This window comes from Ambystoma mexicanum, chromosome 3q (assembly GCF_040938575.1).
Source record: "Ambystoma mexicanum isolate Mex_15411 chromosome 3q, UKY_AmexF1_1, whole genome shotgun sequence".
In the NCBI taxonomy this organism is placed as follows: Eukaryota; Metazoa; Chordata; class Amphibia; order Caudata; family Ambystomatidae; genus Ambystoma; species Ambystoma mexicanum.
The window spans coordinates 992,271,574-992,294,777 of record NC_090926.1 but is presented as its reverse complement, the minus strand read 5'-3'; the positions used below and the strand labels follow the sequence as shown (position 1 = coordinate 992,294,777).

At 45.6% G+C, this 23,204-nt stretch overlaps 1 protein-coding gene across 1 annotated transcript in view; it reads right to left on the bottom strand.

Annotated features, from left to right (window-relative positions):
• FAAP100 (FA core complex associated protein 100) overlaps positions 1 to 23,204 on the bottom strand; it is a 673,738-nt gene that overhangs the window by 193,088 nt on the left and 457,446 nt on the right. Inside the window, exon 6 of the mRNA XM_069655145.1 lies at positions 6,477 to 7,276. Within this exon, the coding sequence (XP_069511246.1) occupies positions 6,477 to 7,276 (800 nt within the window). The remainder of the gene's footprint in view (positions 1 to 6,476; positions 7,277 to 23,204) is intronic.

Below are 23,204 nucleotides of genomic sequence, written 5' to 3'. Positions count from 1 at the left end.
TAGTGTATCATAACTTGATGCAGATGTTTCAAACTAAATCAACTCATCAGACTTTGCCTAGAATGCCACACTTGCATGTGTTTAGCAAAGAAATACAAACTGCAAAAAAACTATATCGATCCACTAGGAGGCAAATTCTAAAATTACCAATGAGACTAAGAGTTGAACAACTAACAAAATTGAAAACTAAACATAAAAACTGGATGCGAATTAAGAAGGCAGTCTTATATCAAAATGATGGCGTGACAATGTTGAAAAACATTGCTGGGAAAAATACTGCTCAAACACGGGCAATTATAAATCAAATAATAACAGGGCATCAAATCGCATTATTATCTAATAACGTCTCAGAACAAGCATGGGTCACGCATTTTCCGAATCTGTATAAAGCACCACAGAACTCACCTCTTGAGATGGCAACCGTGGGGCATGAGAACCTTTTTTCGACAAAAATGATATAACATATTATATAAATAAAGCAAGCAGTTCGAGGGCTCCGGGACCTGATGGTCTGTCGAATGTCACACTAAAACAACATCCAGAACTTTGGTCCAACATCTTATGGAATATGTTTAATAATATCAACCAAACGCAAATCATTCCTCAATCTTGGACACATTCCATCATTCTACCAATCTATAAAAAAGGTAACAGAACGCAGCCAGCTACTTACAGGCTTATTGCTTTGTTAGATGCACCAGGCAAAATCTTCAATCGCATCGTGCTCAGAGATCTTAATATCTGGGCCACTAATCAACAGAAAAGAGATCCATTTCAGGCAGGTTTCGTTTCTGGTCTAGGCACTTCTCCAAATATCATTAGCCTGAACATGATAAGAGCTAACTGCGTTACCCGGAGTCAACCGTTATATCTGGCGTTTATTGACTTTCGGGTTGCGTTCTACTCTGTCGATCGTGATCTATTGTAAAGAAAATTATTGCAATATGGATGTCCACCTTCACTACTTGCAATAGTCGAGCTTCTTCATACTAATACCACTTTGCAAGTCAGATTGACAACAGAAGGAACACTGTCTGCACCAATCTGCACAGGACGAGGGCTCAAACAGGGCTGCATATTGGCCTCATTTCTTTTTAATCAGTTTATTTTAGATCTGGGCAAATCATTTGCTACCATAATAACTGATGCACCGAAAATGGGCTCACAATCGATAGCCTGGATGTTATATGCAGACGATTTAGTCCTCCTGTCAACAACACCTAGCGGGTTGTAAAATCTATTAGATAGATTATCTACTTATTCCACAGCTAATAACCTTGTTATTAATCTGGACAAAACACAAGTCGTCACCCGCCGGACACATCCTAAATTGGCTGGTAAAAAATATAAATGGTTTTTGCAGAATGTTGAATTAATGAATGTTCCTGAATATAAATATTTAGGCATAACAATTTACAATAAACTCTCAGAAACTGCATATATAGCATCTTTGACACATACGTTGCAATCATTGAAAACACAAGCTATCATACTAATGTCTAAGTACGGCAAATTTTCATACCAGCAGGTCATGTCTTTTTATCAAGCAAAAGTGGTTCCAATTCTGCTGTATGGTGATAAAACTAAACTGGTACATAATTCACAAATGTGGGATTTGCATGAATCCAGATTTTGGAAAACAGTTCTAAAACTTCTGAATTGTACTCCATTACCTATAATAAGATATGAACTTGGTCTGTTATCACTCTATGTACAATTAATATGGAAAATGTGTTTTTTTTTTGTAAATGTCTTTTAGGTCTTGAAAACAACAATATATTAATAATAATAAAAATAATAATATTGAGTGCTGTTGCATACTATCTTGTAACCTCTACCCACTCTTTTCCCTGCACTTGGAGAAACTGTGTCCTATCTGATGCCTCTATAAACCTAGATGTTTTGTTAATAAATTTAAATCGTGCTAAGTTAAAATTATATCAAAATGTTTGGATCTGCACTAGGGGAAAATGTTTCTCCTACACAGATTTTGACAGCCAAATGTTTGGTCACAAAAGATTTCGAGTGATGTCAGACTATTTAGTAAAATTTCCATCACCTTACATAAGGCAGCAATATTTGCGATTTAGGTTTAACTAGTTACATACAACTGAAATTATGGCTAGGAGAGGTTTAATTACTAACGATTTGAATCATTGTCGTTTTTGTCACAACAAATTATGTCGAGAGACATTCAAACATGTAAGTAGTAGTTTGCCCAGCTTTGGACTTGATGAGGCAAAGACATTACTGTTACAGACATATACGTCAATGACTGATGAGGAAATCTGGTTTAAGATCTTTTCGAGTAGCAAACTGGGAATAAGAATTGCAATTGTACAATTTTTGGATATTGCTTTGTCAGAGGATATTGAAAACTTTGGAATATAATCTTGAATGGTGGTTGAACTTAAAACATTGTGGAACTGATATGAATTAATTGAAACCCTGATGTTGCAATATATTGAACGCATATGAATTTGAATCTAAGCAAATAATTCTAAATTGACTTAAAAATGTTTTAATTCCTAAATTGCAAATTACAAATTGTAAAACTTGTTGGTTTAACTATTTCATTTTTACTTTTGTATCTGAAAGGTTGATTAATCAACCAACCAAATAAAAAAAAATAAAAAAATTAAAAAATTAGAGGAAATGTGCTGTTTCAATTGGGCTACCATTACCAAATACTGGAGGGCACACAGACAAAACAGGCCAGAGGCTTAAAGCCTGTGATATACAGTTGTGTATCTGTAACATAGCTCTTGGGGTAAAGCAAGCCAGCAATTGGCCCAGGGAACTATTCTCGTTTCCTGCCACTGGTGGGACTAAAGGTAGGTAAAGTGGGAGGATAAAAAGAGCCAGAAACCAGATCAGTTTGGGTTTTTCAGATGCAGTCAAGGGAGGAACAGAAGGACCAAGAGACCAGGCGGAGGCAGCACGGTATAGCGGGGTATGAAGAAGAATTATCAATAGCATGTGCAAGGTGAGGTATTGGCTGCTAAGAGAAAGTGGCACTTAGGTGTGAGAGTGTGTGCAAGGTGAGTGAGTGAAATTAAGGGTGATAGAAGAGGTTGTTACTGGGGTAATTGAGAAATGTGGCTGGGTGAGTGAACGGTATGAGACTGGAGAAGATAGCTGGAGTGTAAAGTAGTGGGAGAGGAGCATAGTAGTGTGGACTGCAGTGGGTTGAGAGTGTAGCGGCACATAGTATGACTAGAACAGGAGTAGTAGTGAGAAACATGCATCATAGTAGAGAGTAAAGGGAGGACAGTGGAGTGAAAGAAGACATTAGTAGTGGGCAATGGAAGGGGAGAGCAGAGGGAGAAGGAGTAGTAGAGAGTAAGATCAAAGGGTTGAGGTAGGCAGTAGAGAGTGGGAGAGAGGTACCGCAGAGGAACATAAGAGATAGTGTGAGGGTGAGAGAAGAAACACAGTAAGTGGAGTAGCGGGGAGGAGAGTAGGAGAAAGGGAGAGAGCGAGTGATGTAGGAACGGTGTGCGAGAAAAGGTAAAGTGGATCCTGGATATTTGAAATGTACTTAACCCAGTTGGAGGACTATTGGGATTTCGTTTCCTGTGGGACCTTATTTAGGATTCACCAAGATTGTTCCGAGAGAGGGAGAGTAAGAGAGGATGTATGCCCTTAGGCCATCACGACCAGGCAGTTTAGGGTTTAAGGGTTATTCATCTGTAGTGACAATCCTGGGTTTAAGGACGCATGGACTAGGGAGGGAACAGCCCAAGAAAGATATAAGAGATATGAGAGAGAGAGACACATTAGCGAGCCCCTACCAAATCTTTAATAAAAAAACACTTGTACCTTCTCTGTGAGACGGTGTGTTCTTGAGGCCATCTGTGACACGATGCTACTCCTCTGAATTGTGAATCCAATACTTGAGATGAAGCTCATAGCCAGACCAACTTCTTTGTCTTGTAGTGTCTTGATGAAGGATGATGTTAGGGGTGTTGATTGTCAGAAATAAAAGTATGAAAACTCATGTGCCCTAACAATTACCACCTACCTTTGTAGATGGCATCTGTTTCTAGGCACACTGGAATTACATAAAGGTATCCAAAAAGCCCATTTTGTTCTTTCCTAGCCTTTTTCACCTATCTGTCCACTGGACATACCTGACACCTGGGAGTGTGACATGCTGCTCCTCCCCCAACCTATGTAACCACTCTTACTCTCTTTGGTAACCCCATGAAAGCCACCAAGCATTTGCACAGACCTATAGCTAACCCCAAAATAAAATCAGGATGCATTGCCCATCCCAGAGAGACTTCGAAGGCCATGTACTGTGACAATTCATGGGATCACGTCAAATCTCTCCAAAGCGGAGCCCCTTTCCCTGTGAGGCTAGGTAGGTGAGGCCACTACCCGATAATCCTACTACCGGTGGTAGGGACAGACTCCCCCTATGGGGACAAGTACTCCTGTTCCATAATCAAACTCCCTTACCCTATTTCCTTAAAAACTATGAAACCCTTAATATCTGTCGGGGTTCAGGGTGACAGTACTACTTTGTGCTATTGTGATACTCCTCCTCTTCTTCCTGTAAGATTAGATACATCAATATGAATCTTCAGTCTGAACAGGATTTGTATTATGAAGTTACAGAGGAGAAGAAGAACATTCATGGAGTCATACAGAACACTTATGTTAAATATACTGGGACGAGACAGCCCCTTTGAGGCAAGCGGAGAACACAACTAAGCCAGATGATGGACTATGACACTCACTGGGGGGGGCCCCAGCTCAACAAGATAAAAAGCAAAGAAGGACTTGGTAAACCGAGCAACAGGTGCAAAGCCTGGTCAGGCTGGGAGGTTCAAACTGGGAGAGAAGACTGGACGTTAAAGGAGAAATCTAGATGCTGGGAAGACGGCGGCCGCAGACCAGCAAATCCCTTCTATGGCCGAGCGAGAACAAACAAAACTTGAAGCTGGAATCTGAGAGACTGTAGCAGGACCTCAAGGAGGTGGACCGACAGGTCCCACAACTATGCCGAAACCGCCTGCCCAAAATGCCTGAAGGGACAAAGAGGGACCGCAGAGAGCGAAGCCAAACAAGCGTTCACTGGGAACATAGAAGCCCGACATCCGATGAGGAACTAAAGACATACTCCGGCCAAAGTAAAGGTAACAGGAGTTACGGGGTATCCGGTAGGGGAGAGGGGGCGTGGGAAGTAAGCCTCAGGAGTGAACTTGCTCATCCCAATAATTGCATTGAGTATAAGAATTGTGGAGCAAGACTTGGGAGTGATCTCCTTCAACTCAGTAAACATATTGAGAATAAGAGTTGTGACGAAAGCCTCTGTGGTGATCTCCCTCGTCCCAGTATTTGCACTTATGATAAGAACAGTTGGTAAGAACGCCTGTGAAAGAATCATCTCAATAACTGCTCCAAAAGTAACCAAAGTAAACAGTTTCGAAAGCTATAGCCCTCATCTTAAAGAGGGGGACAAGAGCGTTAATATCAGAAATAAAGAGTGGGATACATTCAAGAGAGCCCTCGGAGAAGCCTGGAGGGAACTACAAGGGCTCATAAGAACTATTGTGAAAAACCAGATAGAAGAGCACTTTGAGTAATGGACCCAGGAAAAGGGAGACATTCTGCTGGGTTGTAATTGTTGAATCAGAAGCTACATTTAAAGTTAATAAAATACTGTTAAGAGAAGGTTGGACTTGTGGAGCCAGGAGAAGGGATTCATTCTCCTGGCATTTTGTCTGCAGGAAGAAGAACTGAAATAAAGACTCTTGGGCATTGCCCTAAGCCTGATCCTTACTGAACCAGGAGAAGGGGGTCATTTCCCCTAGTATTATCTAGGATTCTTTCTGTTGATTAGTGGCAGGGCTAGAGTAGAGGACAAATAACTGATATTTATTTGGACTTCCGCCCTGACTAGGAAAACCATAGTTAATTCTTGGTTAGGTAGGGACCACCCTCTAGAATTAGGGAAAGGCATGTATTTTCTTTTTTTAAATGAACAAGCATACTGAAATGCCATTGCCATCTCTGTCTCCTACTCCTCACACCAGCCCGCCACAGTACATATTATCTCACCAGTGTATTCCTTCCAGACACCAAAGGTTAGGCTCCTAAATCTGCCACCCTCCACTTGGGCAAAAAACCCTATGCTACGAAAAAGCCACCCTCTGAAACCTTATTTTGCTCTATACTACCACAAACCAGATTAATTTAAGAAGGTCAGTGAAATTAATTTGCTGCACATTTCATACAACTGTTGCAAACCCTCCCTCCATCCTCTCCCACACAACACCTTTAAACTGCTCTCTGAAGCAACCCTCCAGTGTTTCGAGAGTGCTACAAAAAATCCCTAACATAATATACAAAAACAAAACAGAGTGATAACTTCCCAAGTGCACAGGCTACAAACTGGGCACGTCAGTTGGATTTGTTCTTTACACTAAAATAGACAAATAAGTAAATCATTGCTGTGACTGACAAACCTGAGCAGTTTCCCTTCAATGTGCTTTTCAGCAGATATGATGACAATTTGATGGACGCCAGGAAAGGTGAATTGTAGGTGCTTTCGCCGATGCCAGGCACATCTTGGTGATGATTTCTAGCGTTGAGCTCAGAATTATTCACTGATGTATTGAAGGACAAACTGAGAAACGTTTCCACAGCATCCAACATCAAGTTCCATCCCTGGGGTGTTGAAGACCCAACTTGCTGCTCTGTTTCATCGTAAGGTTGAAGGCACTGCAGCATATCAACCACATGTTCCTTCAGTGGCAAACAGATGCCTCCTCTTTCTAGCAGATCAACAGATGGGCGTTTCTGAGAATTCTGAGAATAAGGGGAGATCAAATCATTGCCAAGTATTCCCGTAAGGCTGTAAAAGAGCATGCAGGACACTATGACTGGCAACTCCAAACAACCATTTTGTCCACTGGTCAATGGGAATGTCATTTCTGTCTTACTTCCTGGAAGAAGTTTATTGATTGGAAAATTGTAAGTAGTAGCTGAACCTCTAAAATCTGTGTTGGAAATGAAGTCAGAAGCGGACACGCGAATGCAAAGTGTCCACCCATTTTCCAGTGTATGCTCTGTCAAATTCTCCAAGCAGCAAGAGACCAGCAGAGAGTTCTGAAGTAACACACGGCTCCAAGTTGCAGTAACAGTGCAGCTAATTGGCTGGCTTCTACTCTGGTTTGAGAGAAAAGCACAGCTCAGGTGAATTACCTGGTTGAGGTGTGACAGAGATTGGTTTTTCTTCTCAATGGCATGTTTCAACCAAGAGACTCTGTGGAGAGAATGACAATGGTACATTAATGTTGTTCCTCAGTGCAAGCGGCCTCAGTCAATACAAACCTTCTCATGAAGCAAACAGCTCTTAGTTATGGATTCCATTCAAGTAGACTGCTACATTTAGAACAGAAAAGCAATCATTTCATCGTACACATTTCAAATTGGCTGACCTCAACTCATTCATAGTTCAAAAGTCCCATCATTTCTTTTTCTTTTTATTAAGTGGGTTTGGGTAACAAATTCAATCTTTTGCACCAGATGCAACAACATTGATATACATACACATAAAAAGAAGTGTTTACATAAAATCCATAGATGAATAATGTCCAATACATAAGAACTGCTACATAATAATACCTATTCACGGAAAACTAAATACATAGGTGTGGCCCAACCAGGACCAAGAAAATAAAATTGATAGGTGCCAACTATAAACATTTAACATTGCTTCAGAACCTTGCCTATAACAAGATGTTGCGCACTGTAATTAAAAGATTGCCTTCTGTCATTGGCCCGTGCTGTTCTTTGGTGTACAGCTCCATTTTAAGGAACAGGCGTTTGCTTATTTTGGTTCTCAGTTAACTACCATTCCCCAGTCATGACTATTGAGTCTCGTACTATTTACTTTAATAACAAAATGAGTTTCCTCTATTTAAATAAGGTATTACAGACAAAAACGTATCTAATTTGCAAAATGTTAAAGAGAAATGGGGTACAAACTTTTTTTAAATGTCCACCTACTGATTGGATGCGTTTAGATACTTTTATGGTGCAACAAACTTCACCACAAATAAAAATATATTTATATAACATTGCAGTGCTCTGCACTTCAGGATGGTGTAAGAAACCAGAAGGTGTCTCACCCGCTAGTCCCAGCAGACCTCTCTCTCAGGTGGCCAGGGCACAGCTATCGCCTTTGGATCCAGACCCTGGTGGTGGACCAGTGCGGGAGGATCACCTGGGAGATGAGTCTTCGGGGAGTGGGACACCGGATGGTGAGACGCGGTATCCCTCCCCCTGCAACACCTTTACACCATCCTAAGAGGTGGGCTACGTGGGAACCTTTACCCTTTCTATTTCCCAGCACTTTCACATGGGCAGCCCACTCTGGAAGAAACAGGCTCACACCCGAGCTGTATATCTCACATGTCCCGCTACTGTGGTCAGGCGAGGTCAGACAATTACTGGCAATCACTCACACCTGACTTCCATTAGACTTCCCAACACGGATAAAAGGTGGAACACGAAAGCACACTCTGAGCGAGGAAAAGCACACAAACGTACAGCAGTTTCAAGTCGGCAGCTGAATGAAGGGAGAAAGACAACACACCAATAAGGGTTTGTGAGAAGGGAATCACCCTTGACCTTTTTGGCAAGACACTGTTATTTCAAGAAACCTTCGAGGCAGAAAGCATAAGGCCAGGAAACCAGACTGGAGAGTCCTGCATTGTGTGTCGGAGATACCGAAGGCCCTCCCGCATAAATGACCAAAGCAGGGAGGAGCAGCAGCAGCTGCCATGTTATCATCCTTGGCTCCAAGAACAAAGTGCCAGAAAGATCAACATACCCAGTGAGTTGGGGAGACCGATGCAAGACCGGTCTGTGTTGAAGTCAAAGTTGCAAACAGCAACATTGTATATGCTTAGTGTTGAGTTTAGGTAGGGAAACTCCACTAGTGCAGTCACAGCAAGTCTGTCCCCAATAGACCATGTGATCCACTTCCTGAGGTGCTGTCACTTTGCATTGAACCACAGCATATTGCGACAAAGACTGCAAGGACCATAATGGTTTGTTCAGTAGGTGGAGAAGGGTGAGCTTGTGGTGCACTGCTTCATCCACAGGAAAAGGGAGGCTATAAAAGTACTATGCCACAAATGCATGCGTTTACGAATGCATAACATTATGGTCAGATGTTCTTAAGCAGTGAGACAAACGGAGCATTCCTCATCCCGCTTTTCTTTTTAATTTGGGGGTTGAGGATGCCCTAACCATTGTGCCTTAAATGGCAGAGGGCCAGAGTTCATTCAAAAGAAAGTCAGGCACTACAGTTCAACAAGAATGCGAAGATCCAGCAAAAGCAGGCTACTGACAATGCCTTGTTACAACAGAAAATGGTGAGGAGGCTCATTGTTCGAATTCATGGCATGATCACAAGACTCAAACATTATTCTTAAAGGAATATGCATGGTGCACGGCCATCACACATTTCAGAAAGCACTGAAAAACCAGAGGGTGTTTCACTGCCTGAACCCCGGGGGATCCTTTACTCAGGTCACTAGGACATGGCCATCGCCTTTGGATGCAGAACATGGGGGTGGGCAAGTGCGAGAGGATCACCTGGGTCAAGGGCCCTTGGAGAGTGGGGGTTGAGCGCCCGATGGCGAGACATGGTATCCCCCCTTTCCAAATACCCCTGCCCCGTCCTATTTTATAGGACATTCCAATTTCCCAGATTCCCCCCTCGTTTCTACCCAAACACTGAGCGAGGAAGAGGAGATCTGAGGCTGATAGGAGTACCAACCATGCAATACATAGGACATGTCCCACTAATAAGATCAGGCAGGGTCAGGCACTTCATCTTAATTGCAAACACCTGGTACCTATTAGCACTCCCCACATGGTTAAAAGGTGGAACACTGAGACACTCTGAGCAAGGCAATGCACGAGAAGAACCAGTTCTTTCAGGGCGGTGGCGAACCAGGCAGAGCAGAGCGACAGACCGAGGGACAGAACCGAGTTATGGAGAAACCTTGGACACCCCGGCGACAAATCATTACCTCCAAAGGGCCTTCAAGGTTGCGCAAGCAGGCCCAGCTGGAGAGAAGAGACAAACTTACTTTGTGTTTCAAGGATACCAGCCACCCTCCTGGGTGAACGGTAGAGTTGGGGAGGTGCAGCGGAAGTAAGTTGTGGTATCAGCCTTGACTTCAGGATCAAAGCTGAGAAAGACGAAAATGAAGTAACACAGCCGGTGAGTTGATGAACGCAATGAAAGTCTGTCTGTGTTAAATGAAACTTGATGGCAACAGTATCCGACGAATGAAGGATGCGCGTGTGTCGATAGGACGTGAGAGAACGCAAAGCATTGTAAAGAACAGTAAATTAAAGATACAAAGTATCTGAATGGTCGGAGAAAGAAGATTGCCCAATCGAAAGTCTCTGTGAAATGTCTGATGCCTAAGAAGCGGCGGGAAGAGAAAGAAACTAAGACGCAATATTTAAACTGTTCTTAGGTTTGATCCTGGCAGAGGGATATCTGGATGTGAGAAATGTCTTGGAACTGTTAGGTTAGATCCCCACAGAGGGAAACCTGGATGTAAGAGATATCTTTGAACTTTGAAATAAGTACTGTGCTCCAAACTACATTTACCAAGAGGCCTTTGTGTGGGAGAGAAAAAGTAACGTTTGAGGAAAGAAGGTCAAAGTGGTCATGCCGAGATCAGAGCAAAAGCCTTGCAGTTTCAAAAGTCTTCGACAGCGGAAATAAAGTGAAAGGAGGCTCGAGCCCAACGGAGGGAAGCCTATGAAGGTGTGATTGAAGCTTGTGGAAGGGAACCCCACACATTGTTATTGAAAGGTTTGAGCCTGGCGGAGGGAAACCTGTATACTGAATTGTGCTAACCAGGAGGAAACAAACTTTTTTGAACTGTATGATATGCTGAAAGGTGACCTAGACTGGAGTGAGAGAAAGGCGAGAGATCCAGTGGATAATCTAGAGCCTTTTGTGGAAGGCCAAGTGAGCCAGGGTTCACAAAACAAACTGCATCCTTGTGTCCGAAGCCAGAGTATGTTGCAAGGTCCAAGTGTGACACCTTACCCTGTGCTACAAAATGTGTGGAAGGTAGTTTACTCAGCCATACTGACATTTATTTTGAACACTGATTTTTCTTTTTGATATAATATGACATATGATAGGTTATTCATAACGCGCTTAATACCCAGAGGTTTCTAAGTGAAGTTACTGATTTATTGTATTAGGAAGAGGGCAGGCACAGGAACAAACACCATACTTGAAGGACTTCTTTCAGGAGGGAACCCCTTTACATTTTGAAGAGTGCAAACAGAAATTTGGGGTAAGGGAAACAGGCAGATATACCTACATTCAAATCCGGCACTGGATAACACACAAGGAAATCAAGAAAGCAGCTACTAGAGTACCGGTGGGCCTGGAACTAACGCTACACGAAGGGGACAAAGTAGGAGCTGTCTCCAAAATATACTAGCTGTTGGAAAGTGCACAAGAGAGCGACTCCTTCCCATACATGGACAACTGGGCAAAAGACATAGGTGACTCCATCACCGAGGAAGAGGGGACCCAAATCTGGAGGAGAGCACAGAAATCCTCCAGATGCACAGGCATTAGAGAGACTGCACACAAGATATGCTTCAGGTGGTATCTGAACCCCCTAAGGTTGCACAAGATGAACCCCAATTACCCACCCGCGTGCTGGAGGAAATGCGGAGGCAAGGGTGACTTGTACTATATGTGGTGGTCCTGCCCCAAGGCAGCCATGTACTGGAAGGAAGTTCTGGGCCACATAAAAGAAATCACAGGAAAACAACTGCCAGCAGCACCAAAAGTCATACTCCTGGGCATTACGGTCGAAGATGTATATGCAGCAACTGGCAACAACGCAACACTTATCACCCACCTGCTCAGAGCTTTAAGTGGGCCGGGGCCGTGCCCCGCCAGTCTCCAAAAAGTGGGTCTGAGCCGGGGCCCTGCAGGGGCCCCCCGGTCCCACCACGCCATGGCAGGACGCATTATCCCGCCACGGCCGCAGCCGCGACGGGAGATGCGCCCGCCAGTGTAACGTTAGGCAAGTGGACAGAAGTGCCAGCCAGCCACAGCGTCGCTGAGGCTGGCTGGCACTTCTGTCAGTCACTGTAACTTCCCTGATGACCCCCCATCTGAGGGGTCATCAGGGAAGTTACAGTTCCTTTGTTTGCCCTCGCCAGGTCACTGACCCTCCGTGAACCTGCAGACTCCATGATCTAATATGTAGATTAGATCACGGAGCCCGCGGGTTCCCAGAGGGTGAAAGACGCCTTGGGCTCTGTGATCTCTGCTCAGAGCAGCGATCACTGAGCCTGAGGTGCCTGTCTCCTTTGGCAAATCTTTATAAAAGATGCCTTGAAATGTGTACGTTTCAAGCCATCTTTTATAAACGTAGAAATATTTCTACGTTTATAAAAGACCGCTTGAAACGTGCACAGTTCAAGGCATCTTTTATAAAGCTTTGTCGACAGACAAAACCACCTTGGGTTTTATCCGTCCTCAACGCTTTATAAAAGATGGCTTGTACGTTTCAAGCCATCTTTTATGAACATAGAAATATGTTACAAATGTCTATGTTTATAAAGGTGGCTTAAAAAGTACACAAACCATAGTATGGTAAGCACACAAGTGTGCGTAACTTACTATGGTTTGTACACTTTCAAGCCACCTTTTATAAACATAGAAATATGTAACATTGCTATGTTTATAAAAGAAGGTTTGAAAAATACACAAACCATACTAGTACGCATACAAATATATAAATGCTCTACTACATTTATATATTTGTTTGCGCACCCTACTATGATTTGTGCACTTTTAGGCCACGCCCACAGCGGATGCCACGCCCCTTAACAAGGGCCCCCCTTCAATTTCTTACCCCACTTAAAGCACTGCACCTGCTAATGGCAGCTAAGATGACCTTGGTAAAAGCATGGAAAAACCCAGACGGCCCAATAACAGCCTGCTGGTGGGTGAAAACATGGAATGTAATGGCCATGGAAAAGGTAGGGGCCCTGAAAGACGGCAAGTATCTCAAATTTCGGGCAATCTGGGACCCCTTCTTCGACTATGTCAGAGACAGAGAAGCATATTTTTTTAGGCCAAACCATTTAAAAGCGATCCAAAACTGAGCACTGACAAGCCAAGTCCAGAAACTCTCCTTCCATGCCGGAACTAACTAGCCAGAACACAACAATCCCTTCGAAAACCGACGGACCGATCCATGCCATCGGGGAACCGGGAGGGGGGAGGAGGAGAGGAGAAAGGTTGTTGAATGATTGCAGTTAAAGTTAAGCTAATGTTCAAATTTACACCTAAAAACTGCACACCAATGGTTAAGATGTGGCCTTAGCAAATGCTATGTGTTAAATTAATCAAATTTTTGGCCAACACAATATTTGAAAATTAAGGTGTTTGAATAAAGTTGGTTAAAAAAAAAGAAAGAGGGCAGGCATTAGGTTTATTAGTATAGGCCATTTTATTTTGACTAAGGACTGACTACGACTGTATTTTCATTTTGTTTGATGGTCAACAATACTCCCATCTTAGTTATAGGGCAAGATAGAAGTTTTGCAACCCCTTTTTAAACCATAAAAGGTTTTGTAACTTGCAGCTCTTGTGTCAGTATTTACTGGTGATACCATGCCTCCCTCACAGCACCGAGGACCTAGATTTTTACCAGACCCTCGAATGGCACGCAAACCTTGGAAACAATAAGGAGGAATCTGGTCATAGTCTGTGAAATGCCAAAACCAGGCCCCCTTGCAGGCCAAATTGGAAATAAAAGAACTCTTGAGCAGGCGAATGAGCACTCAGGCAGACAATGAACAAGCAACAAACAAGAAGGAGTGTGATCAACCAACATGATAGCCACTAGTTTAGTGCAAAATAACAAATGCAAACAGGGCAACATGTAAGAGACACTGGTCTACAGAAAGAAGCCTCAGAGCACCAGCAGTCCTATTAATGTATCAAATAGATGCAAATAAATGGAAGGCACCCATATTATGGCTTTCTTTATATCTGACAATAACTAATAAACTTCCAACCTCACACCACGTCTCTCCACACTAACAAAACACTAAAAGCTCCATGCCAAACATCCTTGACCACCAACTCACAACACTCACTGTTAAGACGGATTTCTGAACTCTGTCCTGGTGGCGCAGAAGTTCAGAAGGCCAACCTAATTACTTGGAACAGGGTAACCTCTGGACAAGCCAGACCAATCAAGGTAGCGATCGCGGCGGTCAAGACTAGGTCTCAAGAGGGGTGAGGGTGATTGAAAGCCCGCAATGAGCACACAAAGCAAGAGCGCTTACAAACTACTCCAAACAGTTATTATATCAAAAATAGATACACATTTATTTTAAGGCCTTTAAAATAATGCCCGTAGCGAGAAAATCACAATATCACAATATTAAACCAAAACATACCATATCAACACAATATATATACAAATACACAGTCGCAAGCGTTTAAAGCACGAAATATGTAGTCCACCTGAAAGGAAAGGAAAACAGGCAGTGCGATAACGCTTTAGACTCAGTTCGCCTTCAGAGGCACCTAACTAGATGGAAGTCCGAGCCCTGCGAAGAGTGGAGCCTTGTGCTCAAAGTACCTGCCACGCCGGTGCCAACGGGCAAAAGGGGAAGCTCTTCGTAGGAAGTCAGGCAGTTCGGGTTAGTGCACAGCAGAAGGAGAACAGGTTCCGCAACTCAAGCGCAGCCTCCACAGCGGGCAGAAGCAGAGCGCGAGTACGGCCAAAAGGGTGCTGTTTTTACACAGCAGGGAAAAGCAATGGGATACTGCAGGGGGGCGACCAGATCCTAGCTAAACTACTCACCGGTCCCCGAAGCAAGCAGACCCAGGCTTCTCCACGTTAGTTTCAGCAGCTGGCAGGTTCAGAAGAGCAGGAAACGCCTCGTAGTCGTGTAGAGCAAAAAGACGTCCCAATCGACGAAACCAGCACAGTTTTGTTGCCGCAGCAGGACAACGGAGCGGCCGTGTGTATTCAAGCCAAATGTACACTCCTCCCTTCAGACTTGGGAACGCCAAGTGTACGAAGCGTGGGAGAGTGACAAGGACTCGAAATACAACACAACCTGGCGGCAGTTACAGAGCAGGACTCCCTTGTAAGCTGGTCAGTCAACTGGATGGCCCAGAGACACTTCCGAAGGCTTACTTGGCAGGAGATGATGAAGTCGCCGGGAATAGCTGTTCCTGCTATTCCAAAGGTCGAAGCACCAGTACAGGCCTTCTGGTTCAATCCAAGGAGGAAAGGGTTTCACAGGACGACAGCAGTGCAAAGGAGGATTCCTTCAGCGGGTCACCAGCGATTCCTCGGTCCAGCCTCGTGGTTGCAGGATACTTGGCTCCTGTATTCCTTTGTTCGTGAGAACTCAGGAGATCGACCTGGTAGTGGTGTTTCCAGCTCCCTCTTATCCACGGTTCCCTTCGCGCCAAAACGGAGGGGAGCCAATGGGAGATCCGCTCATCAACACACATACCATACGTGGACCAATCACGGACCACGGTGGTCCCAGGCATTCACACCACCCTAGACTCTCTGGCACCCAGGATGTGTATTGGGACCAGACATCCCAGACCACACCCTGGAGGCACACAAAAGACATGTAGAAGCCCGCGAAAGCAACCACGTTTCGCGGGAAAGTACATGCCCAAATAAGGAAGGCCCCGGGTCGCTCGACCTGGGGAAGGTGAAGGGAGCAAGACGGTCAGTGGACAGGACAAAGGAGCCTCGTGGTCTGGCCATTTTGGGAGCCAGGCCACCATTTTGGGTTCCGTGCGAAAAACGTGCTCAGAACGCCAAAAGGAGCTCAAAATAAACAAAACGATCGCTGCCACCATTCCAGTCCCTGAATGACTTGCACCGATCAAAATACCATCCTAAAAGAGTATCTAGGGCCTGTAGAAGGCTAGAGACCCAAGAGAGCTGTAACTTAGCTTACAGTGCCCTCTTGTGTCATGTTGCACAAAAGCCGCAACATGATAAAAGAAACTACGGGAAACAGCGTTCCCCGGTACTGACTGTCTTAAGGGCATGGGTTTGCGTAGTGGGGGTAGGCCAGTCTTGTACTGCTTGTACTTTACTGGGTAGAGGCTGTATCCTCCCTCCACCTACTTCATGTCCAAGGTAAACCACTGAGCCTTGTCCAATCTGGCATTTACTAGCCTTTATGGTCAAGTGGGCTTTCTGAAGAGCCTGGAGCACAATCCTGAGGTGTTTCACATGGTCTTCCCAGGTGGCACTGAAAACTGCTATATCGTCCAGATATGCAAGGCAGAATTCGTCCAACCCATTCAACACATGATTCACAAGCCTCTGGAAAGTGGCAGGTGCATTCTTCAACCCGAACGGCATTACCCGGAATTGGTAAAGGCCGTCTGGAGTAGAAAATGCTGTCTTCTCCTTGGCATGTTCTGCTAAAGCTATTTGCCAATAGCCAGCAGTGAGGTCAAACGTGCTGAGGTACTTGGAGGCACCCAAAGTATCCACCAGCTCATCCGTTCGAGGCAAGGGGTGTGCATCTGTCTTGGTGACAGCATTCAGAGCCCTGTAATCCACGTAGAACCTCAATTCAGAAGTGCCTGCCTTTGGAACCAACACCACAGGACTGGACCAAGGACTACTAGAGGGTTCAATCACCCCAAGGTCTAACATCTTGTTGACCTCGGTCTTAATATAAGACCGTACTTTATCTGACATCCTGTATCCCCTACTTTTGGTAGGTACACTGTCTCCTGTGTCAATGTTATGTTTGCACCAAGGTGTCAAACCAGGGGACTGTGAAAACAGGGGGGAAAACTGCCTAAGCAAACTTTTCACCTCAGCCTGCTGATCAGAAGTCAGGTGAGGGGCCACTCGGACACCCTCAACGGAGCTATCTGAAGGACCGCTTTGGAACAGGTCGGGGAGAGGTTCTGACTCCTCTTCCTCAACATCTGAAGCCAGTAGCAGTGCTGCGATTTCGACTCTTGGGACGAAAGCCTTCAGCCTATTCACGTGGAACACTTTTGGAGCCTGTCCAGGCCTTCCAAGGTCCACTAAATAGTTCACCTCACCCAGGGGCTCCACCACTGTGTAAGGGCCTGACCATTTGTCCTGTAAAGCTCGAGGCCTTATTGGATTCATGATCAGGACTTGCTGACCAGGTGTAAAGTTGATGAGGGAAGCTTTCTGGTCGTACCAATGTTTCACCAGCGCTTGCCCTGCCTTCAATTTATCACTAGCCAAGCCCATCAGAAGTACCATCCGTTTTCTGAGCCCTAGCACATAGTCAACTACATTGGTAGTAACAGGGGGAGTGGGCATCTCCCATCCCTCTTTGACGATGGCTAAGGGTCCCCGTACGGGATGACCGAACAGAAGTTCGAAGGGGCTGAAGCCAACACCCTCCAGTGGTACCTCTCGGTAGGCAAACAGCAAGCATGGTAAAAGAAGATCCCATTTTCTTCTCTGAGGCTCCTCCAGAGCCCCAATCATGCTCTTTAACGTTCTGTTGAAACGTTCCACCAGACCATTGGTCTGGGGGTGGTATGCAGAAGAGAACTTGTAGGTGACCCCACATTCTTTCCACATAGCCTGCATATACTTCGACATAAAGTTGCTGCCACGATCTGACACAACTTCTTTAGGGAAGCCAACCCTAGTAAATATGCTGAGTAAAGCTTTTGCAACTGACTTGGCAGTTACAATTTTCAATGGGATGGCCTCAGGATACCTGGTTGCATGGTCGACCAGCACCAGGATAAACCTATTGCCCGAGGATGTTTGCGGGTCAAGGGGACCAACGATGTCGATCCCTACCCTTTCAAATGGTACCCCCACAACTGGGAGCGGTACCAACGGAGCTTGGATTGTCGCGCCAACCTTACCAGACAACTGGCAGGAGGCACAACTCCTGCAGTGACTTTCTACTTGCACCCCCATCTTGGGCCAGTAGAAGTGCATGGATAACCTTTGCTTGGTCCTCTTCATACCAAGGTGACCAGCAAGGGGAACTTCATGCGCCAACTGCAGGAGGAAGGGCCTAACAGCAAGGGGAACCACCAACCTCCTATGGTCTCCTTCTGTAGACTCTGTGGGCTCAATATACAGGAGTCCACCTTCCCAATAAATCCTATGCTTCCCAGGAGGTTCACCCTCAAGCTGGGAGCAGGCCTGTCTCCTTAGGCCTTCCAGAGATGGGCACTCACGTTGGCCTTTACTGAATTCGTCCCTATCAGGACCTCCTTCAACTAACAAGTCTTTTAGTTCAGGATGATCGTTGGGGTCGAATACTTCAGGCATCGCCACCTCCTCGTCAGGCCCGGGCGATTGACCAACTTCCTCCACCGCAGTGGTAGGCGAGCTCGGGGGAATATTCTCTTTCCCTCGTTTTGACTTGTAGACTCCTTTCGCCTTGGGTTTCCCCTTCGGCTGGGGCGGCGTATTGGACTTGGCCAATGCTGCCCGTGCTTGAGACCGTGTGTAGGGTCTTTCGGCAGTGTCTCCTACGAGCCCTAAAGCTCTGAGATCATTGCCCAACAAGACCTTTCCCGGGACGTTTCTCTGAATGCTCACTGGAATCCTGACTGCTGTACCATTTAAAGTAAGATTTACAGGGATCACGGGAAAAATACGGAGGGGCCGTCAGCCAACTTAGTGGGCATCAGAGTAGCTCTGGCAACTTCCTCTGAGTCTACCAAGGTAGAATCCACTACAGTTCGACTGCACCCACTATCCCTAAGAGCTGGAGTATCCACTCCATTGATCAGCACACTGTCTTTAAAGTAGTGCTTGGTATTATCCGGAATCCTAGCATAAGCCTCTGCGACTCTAGGCTCCCAGGAACCCAGGGGCACTAAAACTACCTCAGCCTCTATCCCGCTGGGAAATGAGTCTGAGGAGAAGGATGCTCCGGTAATCTCTTCTTCCTCGTAGGAGGAGAAGGCCAGATTAGCGGAGTGGACCCCCAAAGGTCTAACCTTACACCGGGGATCCCCCTTCACATGGTCAGTTGCTCCACAAGAAAAACAAGCCCCAGTGGGTCTGTTTACGTAGGGAGGCTTATTGTAACCAGAGTTCTGTTTCGGAGGCGAACCTCCACTACCCTGTGAGTTCTCTTGTGTCTTACCCTTGTTTTTCTTTTTGTGGCCCTTATGGGAAGAAGATTTAGCAGATTCCCCACCCTCCATATCTTTGGACTTTTTCCCTTCCTCCTGCTTACCAGGATGAGTTTTGTCCTTATGGGACACTCGATGTGACACCCATAAGTCTGCTCAATGGCCAGCTTCTTAGGATCTATCTCCTTCGAATCGGCCAAATGCTGCTTAAGCTCCGGGGAAGAAGAAGCAAAAATATGTTCCAGCATGACAAGATTTATCATGCCTTCGAAGGTAGAAACCTTATAACCTTCAACCCAGCCAGTTAAGTTTTTCAAAGATTCAGCGACATAAGATACCCAAGTACCACCTTCCTTTTTCTTATACTCTCGAAAACGCTTTAAATATTGGGCCGGAGTCTTCCCAAACTTTAAAATGAGAGTTTGCTTTAACATTGCGAAATCAGCCCGCTCAGCCTTCGACATTTCCATAATGCCACTGCAGCCAGAATGGGGCAGTCTACTGAGCAACCACGCAATCTTATCAGCATTGTCAACTTCTTGAACCTCGCATGCATACTCACACGCATTCAGCCAGTCCATAATGTCATTCCTTTCTTCATACACACTGAGCAGATCTTTTGGAAACCGTGGATGAGAGGAAGCCCCAGACCCATGTCTAGGACCCTTGGATCCATTTGCAACCTGAAGCTTGGCCAGTTCCAACTGGTGATCCTTGTCTTTCTGTTTTTCTGCCTGTTCGATTTTTAGTTTGGCTATGCTGAATTCAAGCTCCTGCTGCCTAAACCGCAGCTCTTGCTTCTTGAATTCAAGCATAGCCTCCCCATCAACACTGGCAGAGGAAACATTAGACATTACATCCTCCCTGTCCTCGTGGTCGCGATGGATCAGTGCAGCGGCAGAACCGTCGGTTCTGCCAGTGAGAGCAGCCCCACCACCTTCTGCACTGTCCTCGGAAGTTATAGCGTCAAGCTGCGCTTCTTGCCACGCCACGATTCTCTGGATCATTTCCAATTTTGTGCCTTGAGAGGAAACACCTCTCTCCGCACACATCTTTTTCAGCGTTTCTGATTTGGAAGCATTTAAAGTTAACAAGGTATTTGTTTCCATACTGTTTGATAGGACTATGGCCTTTTTAAAGTTATACTACAACAATTCACTACGTGTACTGTTTGGAATAACCTGAAATGCCTTAGTTCGAGCGCAACACTGGATACCTTCAGTCGTATCCCACCGCTGTACACCAATTTGTTAAGACGGATTTCTGAACTCTGTCCTGGTGGCGCAGAAGTTCAGAAGGCCAACCTAATTACTTGGAACAGGGTAACCTCTGGACAAGCCAGACCAATCAAGGTAGCGATCGCGGCGGTCAAGACTAGGTCTCAAGAGGGGTGAGGGTGATTGAAAGCCCGCAATGAGCACACAAAGCAAGAGCGCTTACAAACTACTCCAAACAGTTATTATATCAAAAATAGATACACATTTATTTTAAGGCCTTTAAAATAATGCCCGTAGCGAGAAAATCACAATATCACAATATTAAACCAACACATACCATATCAACACAATATATATACAAATACACAGTCGCAAGCGTTTAAAGCACGAAATATGTAGTCCACCTGAAAGGAAAGGAAAACAGGCAGTGCGATAACGCTTTAGACTCAGTTCGCCTTCAGAGGCACCTAACTAGATGGAAGTCCGAGCCCTGCGAAGAGTGGAGCCTTGTGCTCAAAGTACCTGCCACGCCGGTGCCAACGGGCAAAAGGGGAAGCTCTTCGTAGGAAGTCAGGCAGTTCGGGTTAGTGCACAGCAGAAGGAGAACAGGTTCCGCAACTCAAGCGCAGCCTCCACAGCGGGCAGAAGCAGAGCGCGAGTACGGCCAAAAGGGTGCTGTTTTTACACAGCAGGGAAAAGCAATGGGATACTGCAGGGGGGCGACCAGATCCTAGCTAAACTACTCACCGGTCCCCGAAGCAAGCAGACCCAGGCTTCTCCACGTTAGTTTCAGCAGCTGGCAGGTTCAGAAGAGCAGGAAACGCCTCGTAGTCGTGTAGAGCAAAAAGACGTCCCAATCGACGAAACCAGCACAGTTTTGTTGCCGCAGCAGGACAACGGAGCGGCCGTGTGTATTCAAGCCAAATGTACACTCCTCCCTTCAGACTTGGGAACGCCAAGTGTACGAAGCGTGGGAGAGTGACAAGGACTCGAAATACAACACAACCTGGCGGCAGTTACAGAGCAGGACTCCCTTGTAAGCTGGTCAGTCAACTGGATGGCCCGAGACACTTCCGAAGGCTTACTTGGCAGGAAATGATGAAGTCGCCGGGAATAGCTGTTCCTGCTATTCCAAAGGTCGAAGCACCAGTACAGGCCTTCTGGTTCGATCCAAGGAGGAAAGGGTTTCACAGGACGACAGCAGTGCAAAGGAGGATTCCTTCAGCGGGTCACCAGCGATTCCTCGGTCCAGCCTCGTGGTTGCAGGATACTTGGCTCCTGTATTCCTTCGTTCGTGAGAACTCAGGAGATCGACCTGGTAGTGGTGTTTCCAGCTCCCTCTTATCCACGGTTCCCTTCGCGCCAAAAACGGAGGGGAGCCAATGGGAGATCCGCTCATCAACACACATACCATACGTGGACCAATCACGGACCACGGTGGTCCCAGGCATTCACACCACCCTAGACTCTCTGGCACCCAGGATGTGTATTGGGACCAGACATCCCAGACCACACCCTGGAGGCACACAAAAGACATGTAGAAGCCCGCGAAAGCAACCACGTTTCGCGGGAAAGTACATGCCCAAATAAGGAAGGCCCCGGGTCGCTCGACCTGGGGAAGGTGAAGGGAGCAAGACGGTCAGTGGACAGGACAAAGGAGCCTCGTGATCTGGCCATTTTGGGAGCCAGGCCACCATTTTGGGTTCCGTGCGAAAAACGTGCTCAGAACGCCAAAAGGAGCTCAAAATAAACAAAACGATCGCTGCCACCATTCCAATCCCTGAATGACTTGCACCGATCAAAATACCATCCTAAAAGAGTATCTAGGGCCTGTAGAAGGCTAGAGACCCAAGAGAGCTGTAACTTAGCTTACAGTTCCCTCTTGTGTCATGTTGCACAAAAGCCGCAACATGATAAAAGAAACTACGGGAAACAGCGTTCCCCGGTACTGACTGTCTTAAGGGCATGTCAGTTTCCCCGTAAGAAAGGAGCGAAAGCCCAGAGAAGTGCGGCAGAAGGCTGTACTTCTCTGGCAAAGTCAAGAACAAGGTTAAAAACAATAGCAAAAAGTTTAGGGGTTGCCACATGGAAGGAAAATTCCCTACAATTACGAAATCTTTCCTAACAAACACCAAACACCAAACACATCCACCTATGATATTCCAAAACTTTACCTCATCTTAAGCTCCAAAACACCTATAATAAACACCCAGACAAGAGTTTGATTTCTTCTGATCGTTACCCATCAACTCATCAGCGACCACAACCTTGACCTCCTCCCTCTTCACGTAGCAACTGCCCACTCCAATTGCAACCCATCCATATGTGATTACCAAAGTGTCATGGGGGGCATGGAAATTGCAGAAGTTGTGCTTTATATAAGTCAATAACAACACTACCAGTAACAATTTTAACAAATGTGCATATTTGGGGACTACAGATTGGAGATCATGACTTGTTTCGGATATTGTGTTATTCTCGGCATTCAATTCCAGAAATGCAGTAATTGTCATCGACATCTGTAATATTGGCAGACATGCAACCGACCGTTTGTCCTGGCAAGCAGCCTCCCGGGATTTATTCATTTTTTTGCTATTGCTGATACGACTAAAGAGAAAGTAATGATACCTCTCTATTCCCTCTACAGTGTGCGGCTACATTCGAGACGCACTGCCCATGCACAAGATTTTGGAATGGCGAGGGCAGACGAGGACATGCCATGCTTTGTTAAAGTGCATGTACACATCTGTGGACATCAGAGTTACCCCATAAATGGAGAAGTTGTTTTACTGCTCAAC